General features: G+C 41.5%; 1 protein-coding gene across 1 annotated transcript in view; it reads right to left on the bottom strand.

The window, feature by feature from the left end:
* OLA1 (Obg like ATPase 1) overlaps nucleotides 1-15,354 on the bottom strand; it is a 180,541-nt gene that overhangs the window by 78,856 nt on the left and 86,331 nt on the right. The window contains exon 5 of the mRNA XM_006275540.4: nucleotides 2,059-2,234. Coding sequence (XP_006275602.1) covers nucleotides 2,059-2,234 — 176 coding nt within the window. The remainder of the gene's footprint in view (nucleotides 1-2,058; nucleotides 2,235-15,354) is intronic.

Here is a 15,354-nt window from a genome sequence, read left to right as displayed (position 1 = left end):
CCCATAGGAACAATGTTACAATGGGGGATTGGTTCCTGAATCAAGGCCCGATACCGTATTTTCACCAAAAATAACCCAGAATTTTGTACTCAATCAATTATTGATGAGTAATATAGATACATTAATGTATTTATATTGTAAATAGCAATCATGTGGATTTGGAAGGACTTCTTTGCGGTGATTTTGCTGGACTTTTTGAAGGGCTCTTGGCTGGACTTTTTGAAGGGTTCTTGGCTGGAGTCTTCTCAGGAGTCTTGACTGCAGGCTTTTCTGGAGTGGTGTCTGCTTTCTTAAAGAAAAACTGTCCAAGGAAGTTCGGACAAATGTTCTCCAGGGAGATGGGTGATGCAGCGAATTTGTTCGCTGGTGTGGCGTCGGATCAAGCATCATAAAGGCAAAACTATTGTCAGAAAGTTGAAACGGGGTGTCAATTTATAAACACTATAAGTGCAAAATGTTATAACTCAAAACGCTACAAGTCAAGGACTGCCTGCAGCTGCAGACTTTGGGTCCTGGCAGTGTCTCACGGCACTGCTAGGACCCAAAGTCCACAGCTGCAGGACTCTCAGTCCCAGCAGCTATTGGACACTGCTAGTACCAAGAGTCCTATACCTGTGGGGTACTGCTGGGAGGGAAAGTCCCATCAAGCTGCAGTATTCTCTATCCTGGCAGTTGTGGGGCACTGCTGAGGCTGAAAGCCCCCTCAGCTGTTGGACTCGCAGTTACAGTGGGAGACCCAGCCACCCACGCAAATTAAAGCTGGATAGAAACTGGCTATAAAAGTTATTGCACATTTTGGTTGGACTTTTTTATGGTGTGATAGTTAATTTGCAGGTGTAGCTGATCTAAGTTAATTGCTCAATTAACCCAGTAATTGTGTGATACATTTACATATAGAGGGGGGCCTTCATATCACTTTTCTTTGAGAAATATCATCCAAGGCCAAAAATTAATTGCTTGTTTGACTGTCGGCAGGATACATGAGGTTTTCTTGCTTTTTCCTCTTCTGGCTCCAGAAGCTAGAACATTTTAGTTGTTTTCTCCTGTCCCTAACCCATTACTAACTAGAAACAGATATGATATATTTACCAATACTAATTCCATGCACACCCCCTACCCTCCCCCCCAGGGGAAATGCTCACAAAATTTGATACCATAATGTTCCTCCTCATCTCCTGTCATTTCAGAAACCATGAGAGTTTGGGGTTTTTTTGCAGCTCTGACAGCTGCTGTTAAGCACATATATCCTTTTTTTGATTTGCTTATTATGATTCCAAAATATGCTTCAATATATTAATGTTTTGTTCATAATAAAAAGTAACATGCTAGGATCACCGCTGTAAAATGTAACAATCTTCAAATAATAAGTGGTGGATAAATACAGATAAACATCTTTTTGATGTTCATATGGAAGTGACATATATCCAATCTATAAAAGAAAAATAATTCAACCCACTAGAATACTTGCAGTTAACCTATTTAAATTGCTTTCTGCACGATTATTCTAAATGTATGACTAATTTCAACTAGCAATTCTTTTTCACATTCCTTAAGAGAGCACAAAAGCTGAGTCACACTTCTAAGTTCAATATATCAAGACAGCCAAAAAATTATTTTTAGTTGATACCAAAATTTGTAGCATCTACAGTATATATTAGGGATTCCTACAAATGGAGCTATTCAGGAATAAAAGTATCCATACAGAGTTATCAAGAAATAGCTACTGCACTTAAAATTCATACTCCACCATACTCCAAATTAGCTTTCAAGCACAGGCAAGACATTACAGATGGAGCTCAACATCACTATGTTGGAGATTAACTAATAGGAGCAAATTATAGAACTTTCATTAACTTTATCAATGTGGCCCTAAGTAATTAACAGAAACTACAATAGCCCATTCTAATGATTTTTACAAGTGGATCAGCAGTCACTTTAAAATCCACTTGGAGATATTAGTCATGTTCAAAAAATGTAGGTGAACACAAAAGAAAACACACTGTTACATCAAAGTACAAATTAATAAACAAGATACCTGATAGCACACTATTTACTTACATATTCAGGTTTTAATTTCTTGTCTCCTCCTCTCACAGCTACTTTTTCTAGTTTGTCAATAATTGGCAGGATCATTTCCTCATCTTTAAGCCTAAGTTCATCGTGTATTATTTCAATGTCACGAACAGGATCTACACTTCCTTCAATGTGAGTGATATCATCATCTTCAAATGCCCCTAGAAAAGAAGGTAGACAAGGTTCCTTGGGTGAATTTGATATCTTTTATTAGACCAACCCAAATAGTTGGAGAATATTTATTAAGCAAGCTTTCAGGTTCAAAAACCCTTCGTCAGGCTAAGGAAGTTTCAGTAGCTGGTGTGTGCTCTTCCTGGATGGAATCTAAACCCCTAGAAAAGAAGATCACTTAAGCATTAAGGCAAAACTGAAAAAAAAAGTAACATTCACAACAATGTATTAGAAACATAAGAGTTAAAAATATATATAAAGATTTATCAGGTCCTCTAGTCTGCACTTTTCTGAAAATTGGAGCCATTAGATTAATATCTTAGCCATTAGCAGTAAACAGGTGGCCCAATTTAAAATATTTAGATATTTTAAAGCACATGATAACAGTGAAAAAAATGGAGGGGCAAATCTTATCCCAGCACTCTCACTGGTCACAAGTTTTGTGTATTAAAAAAAACCTGATATGAAGTTCTAAACAAAGAATCTTGAAGTTCTGAACCACATTATTAGGGTTTCCAAGGGAAACAGGATTTAGAAAAAAGGCCTGAAATCATGTGGCAGACCTTTTCCCTGTTTCAATCTACTTTATCACTGTGGTTCTGACGGTGATTAGATAATGAACCACTCAGACACACAATTTACACAGCAGCTAATTTCATCGGTCTGATTTGAGGGTATGGTTTTTAGGGGGCCATCAAAGAAGCAGATGAAGGTGCATTTGTCATATATGAGTGACAACCATTCACACTATCTGAACAAAATGGTGCTGGCCCTTATTAGAAACACATGCTATTATCACATATTTAAAGTTCAGTTGAAGCCATAATTTCAAATTGCCAACTGGAAACATAAGAGTAAAACAACCAGATATTACTGAAGCATGTGTACTGACTTTATGCCCTTTTGAAGACATAATGTGGCAACATAATTCAACTGGGATTTACTCTTAAATTACCAGATAAAGAACAGTGTCAGAAAAACTGGAAGGAGGACTAAAAAATATTTTTAAAGCAGAAGTTTTAAAAATGCAGTTTATAAAGTATTCCTGAACCAATCATTTTTATTGTGATGATCCATGGTATCAATTCCATAGCACTAGAAATTATGCTTACAAACTAAAGAAAACCTGAAAAACAAAAGTGATATGTCTTTGAATATTACTGTATTCACTGACTGTACTTCACAAAATGCAAACTAGTTTGTAAAGGAATCAACGGAACCGACTTAACTTCTATTGTACCAGATACAGGAAAAAGATATAGGGTCAGTTACCAAGAGGCCACTAATTGCTAGACAGAATGCTCATTTTCTGTACTGTCATGTATTTCAGAAGTTTCTTCCTTATTGTTATCTGAAACTGTTTTAAAATAAAGGAACAAAATTTAAATGGTTTATAAACAAGTTTCAGGGTGAATATAGTAAGAAAGTTGAAGATATTCAAGTTGAAGATAAAGGAAGTCAGCTGCATGGCTTATAGACAGGCTACTTGAAGGTACATGTGAAAACACTAAAAAGAGCAAAGAGGGAACTGTTCCTCTCGCGTTCTCTAAAGAATATCAATTAGTTCTTCTGAACTAAGGTCATTCAACCAGAAACATGTTAGACTCTACAACAGGCTTAGCAAGACAACATAGGCCATCTGGATATAAACAAAATGCATCACAAGGTAATATTTTTCTATAAATTAGAGACAATATGATCTACAGATAATTTATAGATTAATGATCAGCACAAACATTTATTGACAAAGAAAAATTAGGAATTATTTATCTTAAAAAAACCAAACAAAAACAACACCACAAAAAACAATATTCACTTCCTTTGACCTATCTTGGAAAAAATCAATGTACGAGAAGGAGTACCATTATGATAACCCTACAGAAAAGGGCTTTTGCTTATTTTTTTCCATTTAATACAATAACCAGTATTATCCCATGTAGCAAAAATAAAATGTCAGAGGTTTTCCCAGAGTCTAATTAGACACAAAGTAGTCAATACTAAAGTACATCGAGTTAGTTTTGGAACTTTTCCTGTATGAATGAATTACAAAAAAACAGCAATCAGAGTAAGGTCTTGAATTTATTGAAGAAGATGTCAAACCCCCCTCCCCCCCATAAACAAAAACAAACAAACAGCAATTTGTTAGAGCCAGCTGCTCTTGGGCATTTCTGATTTTGAGAAAGCCAAGTAAGGACCAGATGTTATAAGGTAAGTGAACAAGTAATAACAGAACACACATTTTTATGAAACATACAAATAATTAACATGCTGTCAAGTTTTAATAAGGGGCCCTCAAACTTCTCTAACTTCTATACCAGCAATTTACACGATATTTTATTGAGTAAAATATACTTCTACCCTCCACCAAGGCCATATTTTTTCTTTTCCCTCTCAAAATCAACATTTGTTCTATATTATTTAGACTTCACATGAAGTTAATTCCCTGCTATTGTATCCTTAAAAACCAAGAAAAAAAGAAAATCAAAACAAAAGCAACCGCCACACACACAATTTCATACCTGCCCTCCCACTTCACTTTTTAATCCTTCTTTTTCAAATGTATTCCATTATCCCTCCCAAAGTCTGCCATTCTTTCTTCTTCCCAACATTTCATGAAGGTTTCTTCACTTTTCTCCTTCCCATCCAGCTTTTCTTCACAAATGCAGCATCTATTTTCTCACAGCTTCTATAGTAATTGTACTGACTTGGAGGATTGCTTAGTCAGATAGGAAAGTTTCCTTTGATGGACTGATAAATTTCTACTCAATGCAGCAGAAAACTTGGCCTAATGTCCTTCCCCCGCATTTCTCCACCTTGTTTCTAGAGTGTAGAGACCAGTTATATGTTCCTTTGCATTTGCTTTAAAATCAGTTTGCTTTCAAAGCTAGTTTCAAAAGGAAAAAGGAACTTTGTGTATAGTGGAAGAGATACTGTCCAATAAGATTTAGAGTGCTTTATTAACAAAACCTCAACTTCCCTTTAGCTAATTAGAAAAATAAATTAAGCTAAAGTGAGATAGAAAAAAAATTACAAAGAAAACAGTGCTTACTTTAAATGACATACTGATCAGTAAGTATTTGTGGACTCAAAGAAAAATCTATGTAACTTTGGTATAGAATACTAAAAAAATTACAATTTGAATTAAATAACATTTTCTACTCAGATGCCATTTGGTTTCATAATTACACTTCTCAAAAGAATACTACTACTGTCCTAGAAACAGTATGCACATTCAAAACAAGCAATAGCAATCTACAATATATTTAAAATATATATATTTTCAGACTACAGTCACTGATAAATACTTAAGTTGAATCTTCTAGAAATGACTCAAAATTATCAGAAGTTTGGAAAAGCTAAATCTAAAACTCTTCCCTCTAAGATAATTAAAATCAGAAATAGCAAAGCTAAGCATAATATTTCTTTACCAACAAGGGCTCTGGGGCTGGGCTGGCTGAAAAACTCTTAGCATAATTTAGGGGTGCGACAAACACTTTTGTTCTGTATTCAGGGGCTAACAAGCATAAACCCTAGAATAAAGTAGATCAGCCTCAAAACTGTCATCAGACAAGTAGATTAAGGGCAGCTGAAAAGAGCAAGAATAAGGTAATAAAGAAATGACCCTTATACCCTTATACTATCGGCATATTCTCCTATGCAGGAAGAATCTTCAGACAACTAGTTAAGACAATTCAAACCCACGTTGCACTGATGGAATGGTGGAAGTCAGACTTAAGCTTTTGGTGAATCTTGCTAACAACAATCTATATAGAAAAAATGATCCAGAAATAAAATTTGGTAGCTGACCGAGGCAACTAGATATTTTTTTGAGAAAGAAAATAAATTTGAAAGAAAGCAGGCTAGGAACATTGTAAGAAACATTTATGAGGCTGACAGCTTAAAAGAAAGTAAGCATTTCCTATTCTGTCATTCCAGTTGTTCTTATGAAGATCACTAGTTTGAAAGCACATGCCACACAAAAAAAAGTCCTAACATCATTAAAGGAACATTAAAAACCATTCAAAAGTTAAAATATACCAAAGTTAAAGCTGGATGCTTGAGATGAATTATACCCTACATAGACCACAGTTATCAAGAATGCAGCCTGTGGGCTGTACATGGCCTGCAAAGCCCCATCATTTGACCCCTGAATGGACCCATGTGACATACCACCCCTGAGGCCTAGGGCCCAGGATGCACACTGCATGCAGCACCCTCCCTCCCACTTTCCCAACCCCACTCTGGAAGCATAGCACATGCAGCACACGTCCCACTCTGGTCAAGGTCTGCAGGGAACACTGCAGATCTCTGACTACATGAGCTAGATCTGCTATGGGCCCAAACAGCCTCATGCAACTCATCCGGCCCATGGGTTTGATACCCCTAATAAACAATACATCTGAGCTGTAAAAATAGTAATAAAGAGTGCAGTCATTTGATGAAGTTTAAAATTTAAACAACTTACTATTAGGACTGTGAGAAGCTTCGGTTACTGATTCGATTCAGAGAGGATTCAGCCCAATTTGGCAGCTGAATCGTCGAATTGGGAGACCAATAAAAAAAAATCTGAATCGATCCAAAGCCTCCAAATTGATTTAGAGAAGATTCAGAGAGATTGGGAGATGGAGGCAGTCCTTTCTCACTGCTGCAGGGAGCTGGACCCGAACTCCATGCCGGTAAGTAGGGGGCGGAGGGCTAGACAGGGGCGGAGAGGACCATGGGGGGGACCCCCACCAGGCCCCATCCCCTGCTTGCCCCCAGACACCCTGAGCACCCCCCCGACCCCCGCCCCAGCCCCATCAATGGCTGCCCCGCCTAGCCCCAGCATCCCAGCACTTTTTTTTCTTTTCTTTTAAAGCCCCACACTCACCAGCTGCTGCAGCAGCCATTGGGGCCTCTGGGAGCACATGGCAGAGACCCCCCACATGCAGCACGTGGCAGCGGGGATTCCCCCTGCCCCGGCCTGGCAGGAGTTGGTAAGCGTGGGGCTTTTTTGTTTGTGTTTGTTTGTTTTTTAAGTGCCAGGACACTTGGGCTGGACGGGGCAGCCATTGACAGGGCTGGGAGAGCAGGCAGGAGATGGGGCCTGTTTGATTCAGAGATTCGGCAGCTTTGGTGGAGGCCGAGTCTCTGAATCAGATTCGACCAAATCAATTCGGGACAGCAATTCAAATCACTGAATCGAATCACTGTCCCCCGAATCAGCCAAATCCAAAGCGAATACTAGCCACTTTGCATAGGCCTACTTACTATCACTTAAGTAATGCTGGTTTTAAATAGATAATATTTAAATATATAATAATAATAATAATAATAATAATAATAATAATAATAATTTAGGAGCGCAGCAACAAAAGATTTTTTTGGCCAATACTGATGGCCGATTATTAACCAGCCACATCAGCTGATACCGATCTGATTGCCGATATGCAGCCCTGTAGTTTTGGAGAGCAGCATCTGGTGGTAAGTCTGTGTGTGTGTTGGGGGGGGGGGGGGGGGGCAAGCAAATCATGGCCACCATGGTGAAGGAGGAGTGGGGTTAGGACAGGCGCTGCCCAACCAAGACAGGACATGGGACAGAGCCATGGGAACCTCATCTGGAGGGCATCCGGAAGGAGTTGGTGTCAGCTCCCTGCTGCTGCACACACCCCCAGGGGAGTCATGGGGGCATGTCTCCCACAGATGTGTGTATGGGGCAGGGGTGCATGGGGCCCACTGTGAGCTCAGGGCCGGGCTGTGCTGGCCTCTTCCCAGCAGGGGGCTGGGCCGGGGCTGTGCTCAGGGCAGGGCAGCAGCAGCACTGGTTGGTCTACAGCCACCCCAAAATTCACCATAGCTCCCCTCCACAACTCCCTTCCCAGTGCCACTGCCCCACCCCTGCCTGTTCCAAGTGCAGCCCTGGCCTAAGCCCCCTGATAGCAAGAGGCCAGGGCAGCCCCTTGCCCTGAACCCATAGCAGGCAGCTGCATTCACCCAGCACACAAATGTGGGGGGCACATGCCCCCCCCATGCGTTCACAAGGTTGCATACAGTGGCCACGAGCTATGCGCCCCGCTCCCCACCCCGGACAAACCGCCAAAGCTCCATCCTGCAACCTGCCCAGCTCAGCAGCACCTTCCCCAGCTGCATGCCCTTCCTCACTGTGTATGGCCTTGATCTGCCACCCACATGCCTCTTTCCCCCCCACCACAGACTTACTGGCAGGAAGCTGCTCTCCAAGCTGCTGGGCTGCATCCCTGGCCACATGCATGCTGTGGCGACAGGCATTCACATGGCATTTTTGGCGACATTACTGGCTATGCTGGCCAAGAAAAGCCTATTGCTGATAATGCATATTTTTCCTTTCACTGGTGCCGATACGATATGGACAGATATTTCGGTATACCTCTACTATAATTACATTATTTAATACAATTATTATATATATTTATGCTAGTACTTCTGAGCTCTGATAAACAAGGATTTGGGCTTTCTTTGATAAAAAAAAAAAAAATCACAAATTGTCTGACAAAACATTGCAAATTCTCTGATAAAACCCCCAAAATCTATTATTAAAATTAAGAGACCCCTGTAGCCCCCACTACCCTGCTGGTGCCCCTCACTCACCTCCAAAGCCATCCCAACCCTGCTGGTGCCCTTCACTGTCCCAACAGCCCCCCACCCTACTCATGCCTCTTGTCCCCCCCCACCCACAGCTCCTGTCCCCCAGACCTGCCAGAGGGGGCCCTCAGCTGCCAGGGTTATGGGGCCAGGGACCCAAGTCTGCAGCTCTCTGCCCCCAACAGCAGGCAGCTGCAGCAAAAGCAGTAAGGACCTGGCTCCCCCACTGCTCTGCCTGCTTGGGGGGGGGGGAGGGGCTGGCTCCTGGCCCCCACCCCCAGCCATGACCTACAACCCCCCAGCCCTGCCAGAGGGGCCCCCATTCCCCTGCAAGCCCCACTTACCTCAGGCTCCAGAATAATGAAGCTGAGCTGAGCAGAGCTGTGGCAGACTGAGAGCCTCAGGCCCTGCCCTTCTCCCTCCCCCTTCCCCTCTGGGCAGGGCTGGGGGTTTCCCACCCTGTTTGCAAACAGTTTTTGCAGGCTGGAGAGCTGTTTGCAAAAGTAGGGAATCCACCGGTTTCTCTGCTAAAAGGAGAAATTTTCATTTTCTCTGATAAAAAGGGGAAATCCATGGTTTTCTCTGTCTTTTCATAGGAAATGGAAAACCAGGATCTCTGCTATTCACCATGGAAAAATACAGAAAAATTATTCTCCTTTAAAGAAGAAAATAACAGGAAACCATGGGCTTCCCCTTGCAGGCTGGCAGAGTTCCAGGGGGGAGCAAGAAACAGGGGATGCCATGTGCATGCATGTACATGTGCATGTGCATATGGCCATCTATACAGCCAGGCAGCAGTGGACAGCAGCTCCCCCAGCTGCCTGCAGGTAAGTCTACAGGGGGCGGGGGGGTGAGGACACATAAATGACATATGGGGGGGGTGCAGATTGAGGTGGCTATGGTGAGGGACGGAGGAAGGATTGGCGGCTGGGGCTGGGAGCCAGGGCAGGAACGTGTGGCCAAAGGACTCAGCTGGGGTGCAGGATGGGGACATTGGTGGCTTGTCCAGGGAGTGGCAGGGGGGCTGGATCCCTGCTGCTGTGCGTACTCCTGAGGAAGGGAGGATGAGGGGAAACATACAAATCTGGGGGCGGGGTAAGTGGGGTGGGGGCAGCTGCCAGCTGTAGGCTCAGTGCTCCCTGCTCCCCTCCCCCCCCCCCCGACAGCCTCCGCAGCCCAGCAGGTGGGACCCAGCACAGGAGAGCAGAGAGGTTCAGTGCTGCCACCACCAACACCTCAAGCCCCGTGCCAACCACACCTCCATGGCAAAGTGGCCCCTGCCCACCCACCAGCAGCAAGGGACACAACTTCATATTGCCACCTCCGCTGCTACCAGGTGGTCAGGAGAGGGGCTTGCCTTGGCCCTGATCGCACAGCCCTGGCAGCTGAGGGGCCCCTTTGGCAGGGCTGGGGGGAGGGGGCTGTGGCTTGGGAGTGAGGGGCAATGGCATGGGCAGGGCACCAGCATACCAGGGCTGCTCAGTGCCACAAAGCAGTGGGGGAGGGGAGGGGGTGTTGCATCCTGGTGAGCAAGAAGGGCAGGGGGAGCCCTAATTTTCTATGATTAAAAAACCCAAAATATAACTCCAAAATATGTAAGTATTTAGAATTTATTTTATTATAATGATTGAGGCACTGGTAGGCTTCCAAACTGCTTTAAAATTGTAAATTTATCAATAATTGTGTTCAACTGATACCTATATATTTGTGAATTTTTAATCAGAGAATTCAGGATTTTAAAACAGAAAAATCAGGATCTCTGTTCATTACAGACCAGGATTCTATTATCTTGAACACTATACAAAACACAATACGACAAAACAATATACAGGTCAGTCGCATCTTATGCGGGGGTTAGGTTCTTAAGTCAGCATGTAAGGTGAAAATCGCGTATAGTCAAATTGCGTATTACCATGCGAGCGGTGACTGCCTCCGCTTCCAAAACCTCCTCCCGCGGAGCCATGCTTAGAGCTGTGCAGCCAGCGGCAGCGGCGCAGCACTGGGTGGTGGTGGGGATGGCTGCATGCCGCCCAGCCACCACCATGCTGCCGCTGCCACCCACACAGATCCGGGCACAGCTCCATGGCGACAACGGGAGGTTTTGGAGGCAGTGGCCATCACTGCCATAATGGGCCTCCAGGTAAGAGGCAGCACCGCGTGTAAACTCAAGCCCCGCCCCGCCTCCCACCCCACATATAGTTGAATTGGCGTAAGTTAAATGCACGTATGATGCGACTGACCTGTAACTCTCCAGGGCTAGTGTAGACTAGAGATTGACAGTTTACAGCCTGGAGGTCAGATTCAGCTGATGGAGTCATTAGATCTGGCCAGCAGATCTGGGGCTTCCACCACATTCAGCAAAGGATTTCAGCTGCAGGCATCCCCTTCCACGTTGTGCTGCCGCAACAAGAAGCACTGGCTGTAGGCAGAACCTACTGCTCACCCACCTCTCTAAAACCAAGCTGGGTCATTCCAGCCTACAGCCAGAAAAGGTTGCCAATTGCTGGCGTAGACAAAATGACAGACTGGGGAATATAAGGAAGCAATGAAACAATATTGGCCAGCACCAGGGCACAGTGACAACCTTACTTGTGTCAAGTTTTTTTTGTAGTTAGGATGGAGGAGAGTTTTAAGAAGAAATCTGAAAGTTAATTCAGTATCTTTGCATATCTTTATCTTTGAATTCTTCTCAAATGAAAGAGGCAGCACAGGAGAAAATACGAAAGTGTTCATTTGAAAATATAAACAACTGGTGGATTGAGGGTGGCATCAATGGCCAACTGAAGGTGGGCGAGAGAATAATGTAGGTCAGTGGCTGTCAACCAGGGGTATACATACGTCCGGGGGTACTTGGGAAGGCCCTAGAGGGTATGCACAGGTGGGCAGGGACAGAGTGCTGCCACCCACCACGCAGCACCACCACCTCTCAGAAGCAGGGCTGGGGGAGAAGGGGGTCATCAAAGGCAGCAATGCCCTTCTGCAGGCCATAAGAGGTGCAGGTGTGGAGAAGCTCACCCACCACCCTGCGCTGCCGCCACTTTGCAATCCTTGTCTTTCATACAGAAATTCAAGTATAATACCAGCGAAGATGGGGAGAGGGGAGATGGGAGACTTTAAAAAGCTGTCCTAAAAGTCAGTCAGCAATGGCTAATTCTGTTGCTTTGCTCTTCAAGTGATTTGGATAACAACTGGGCAACAAAGGAAGGTGTGGCTGGCTTGAGCTGACGAAACAGAAGAGTGTAAAGGAGCCGAAGCTACCCATCTGTCAGGTCCTAACAGCAGTCAAGCCACATCAGCTACATTAGTAACCTTCACAGACACAAGCATGTAAGGTAACAAAAAATAAGTGTGTGTACAACAGTTGTAAAGCTGCTTGTAAATAGTATTCTTGTAAAAAATATTATCTGATAGTGTGCACATTTTTCATCTTTTTCTTTCAAGAATCAGCTTCAGAATTCTTTGACAAAATTTACCTCCAAGGCGCCAGAAATTTTTGCAATGCTTATGTTATACCTGTCAAGATCTGATGACTGTATGTTATGTATTCATCGGAACAGAACCACTACACTTAGTTACAGGCTATCATCAACCAATTCATTCTCTTGCTAAAATCAAGTCATCCAATTACTCCTTGACTAATCAAGGCTGTTTTGGCTTTTTCTTTTTTCAAAAGGTACTCAACAGCATAAACAGTTCACTTACAAGAAATGGAAAGGGGCTAATCAGCAGAATTATTGTTTTGCTGCTACAATTTGCAGTATTTAAATGTAGTTGCTGATTGGACTGAAAGTTTTATAATATAGCATATGAAACTAGTTTGACAAAAATGAAGCTGTCTATAGGCTATGCTTTATTGTCCTTATCTACCAAAGATCAATTTATTGCAGGGATGTTAAAATTATTGAAAAACCAGTAACTGCAGATAAGTTTTATTCTGGTTTTGAATGCAGCTAGGTACAATGTATAAGCGCCTTCAAAACAAATTCAGTTATTTGCAACAGACGCTTCTTTGTGTTTTCTTATCTTTGTTACTTATTAATAAGATTGAATGAGGTATTTGAAAAAAAGTAAAATTCATAATAAAGCTCAATTCTAGGAAAAATGTTTTAATAACTTGTATTTATTAAGAAGATCACCATTTAAAAGGATATAAAGATTATTTCATAAGTAATGAACAGGATATTCATACTCATTAGAATCTCAAACGTACACCCAATTACCTAAAACAGAACTTCTGTCAGTATTTTTCACAGAGAAAAATTTCATCATCTTATTTAATAAACACATTTGTAAAACACAGTTTGATACTAATTGGAAAGAGCAGAAATAGGAAAGAGTAGCTGATAGGTGCTCTTCTCCAACAAACGTTCAACAAGTATTATCATCAAGAGTACCCACTTGAACACAGATATAGCACCATACATATGTCTGCATATATCAATAAGGGGCTGAACTGAGTCATAATCATCTTTATATTCATCAAAATAAAATGGTGTTATGACTTGTTGCTTTTTCTTTCTTTTTAAGAACAGGATGGCTGTTCTTGTGAGCTACAGAAAGGAAACAAGACTAAAGAGATTTTACATACGCATAGGTAGGTACAGGCCAATATTTTCATAGTAGTACCATAAGTAGTAGGGGGATTTGCTATGAAAGCAATGGTATCCTTAGCAATTGTGGTGCTAATATACTGAACATTAAAGTATTACACTTAGAGGATGCTAGACTTTACTACCTGTTCTTTGTTCACAATTAAAAGCCAAAATAATCATGTTACACAATAAGCACCCCATAAAACTTCTTAAATGTGGCATATGTTAACAGAATAATGACAAATGCAAGGTGGAGATGTAGCAAAGCTACTTTTAAAAGTTAATTTCAAGAAAAAATGCATCAACTTGTAAATAGAAACCAAATATTCTTTATGGATGAATATTTTTCAGTTACAGAAGGCACACCTGCCAATGTCTTCAACATAAGTAAAATCAAGTACAAAAATAGTAAATAAAACACCGCGATAAACCTTGACTTCTGGAGAAATAATTTTTCAGATGTCTTTTGTGGTTTTGTTTTGTGCCACAGTCCTTTAAGTTTTGTCTTCATAAAGCCCTAACTAGTTGTAATCATTTGCAGTCTAATTGTGGACATTTATCTGCTTTTCTTATGCATAGAACATAGCTATTAAAGCTGAATGGTGATGGTGTGAAGTATAGGTTAAATTGGGTGAAATTAAAGCAAATTACTCTGGGATATGGAACTCTGAAAATAGAAACCGCCAATGATTTGCAACCCTCTTGATGATCAGCTTCACAGAACCCTAAATGACAAGAAAACTTACATATTTTAAAGTTAACTAGATTTTTTTTTAAATAATATGTATAAATTTATTTTAAATGCAAGCACTCAGTGACTGTGGCAATAATTATTTTGTTTTACTTGTACCGTAGTAATGTAAGAGAAGGTTTTAATTCCCATTAAAAACACTTGTTTTTATTCTTAAGTTTAGCCTGATTTTAAATAACTGAAAAGGAGTTCAGAATGTGAACTGCAGTGTTAATTACTCTGAACACAATATTATATTTTATACATGCAATATGATCACACACACAGAAGTGTCTGTGAAAGATGCTTGTTTGTTATAAAGGAAAGTCATTAGCTGGATTTTTACCAGCACTGAACCGCATTTGGGCATTGGGGGAAGGGAGAGGGGGTCAGAAGAGCCTGACTCGAGCACCAAAAAAGAAATGACAATCAGTCCTCAAATCTTTAAACAACCATTCTATAGGAGAGAGACATCTCTGTCTTCATTAACTAACATACACAGAGAGAACATACAAGTCTAAGAACAAGACAAAGGCAGCAGTATCAGATTTAAAGAATTTATTATCTGGTTTCTAATTGTACAAAGAGACTCATAAATAATAAACTTTTGATTTGCATAGAATAACCTTTCATCCAAGGATCTTAAAATCACATTGCAAAGAGAAGGAGAAAATTATAACCTGTTTCAAAGATGGAGAAACAGAGGCAGAGGGGGTCATTTAAGATCACCTGATAAGTTAGTAAAAAAAAAATGAAACTGTGCTGCTAATGAATTAGTTTTTATCAAAAGAAAGATGCAACCAAGAAAGAACAAGGATCATATCCTTCTGCGTATGATGCTTGGATGTTCATAACAACATTCATGATTATTCCTAGTGTAAAATATGTTAACACACCATTGCTCTTTCACACCTTGGCCGCATCCAGATGTAGTAGGTATTCCACAAACAGAGCCTTCTCTCTGCTGAGATTTGTCATGAAATTGGTCTCGCTGGCAAGGGGAAACTATCTGAGAGCTAAAGAGATGCATCTTGGAGCCTGCACTGCCTCAATCTCCAAAGGGCTAACTATGACTTCCTGTGATTTCTTATTCAAAATGCTATCACTGACTCTATAACACATCCTGTTAGGGAAGGACTTCTGACAAGGCTATTCTCTGGAAAACTTATGAGACAATCCAATACTGAT

This window comes from Alligator mississippiensis, chromosome 4 (assembly GCF_030867095.1).
Source record: "Alligator mississippiensis isolate rAllMis1 chromosome 4, rAllMis1, whole genome shotgun sequence".
NCBI lineage: Eukaryota > Metazoa > Chordata > Crocodylia > Alligatoridae > Alligator > Alligator mississippiensis.
Note: the sequence above shows the minus strand (reverse complement) of the source record. Positions and strands in the feature narration are given on the sequence as shown.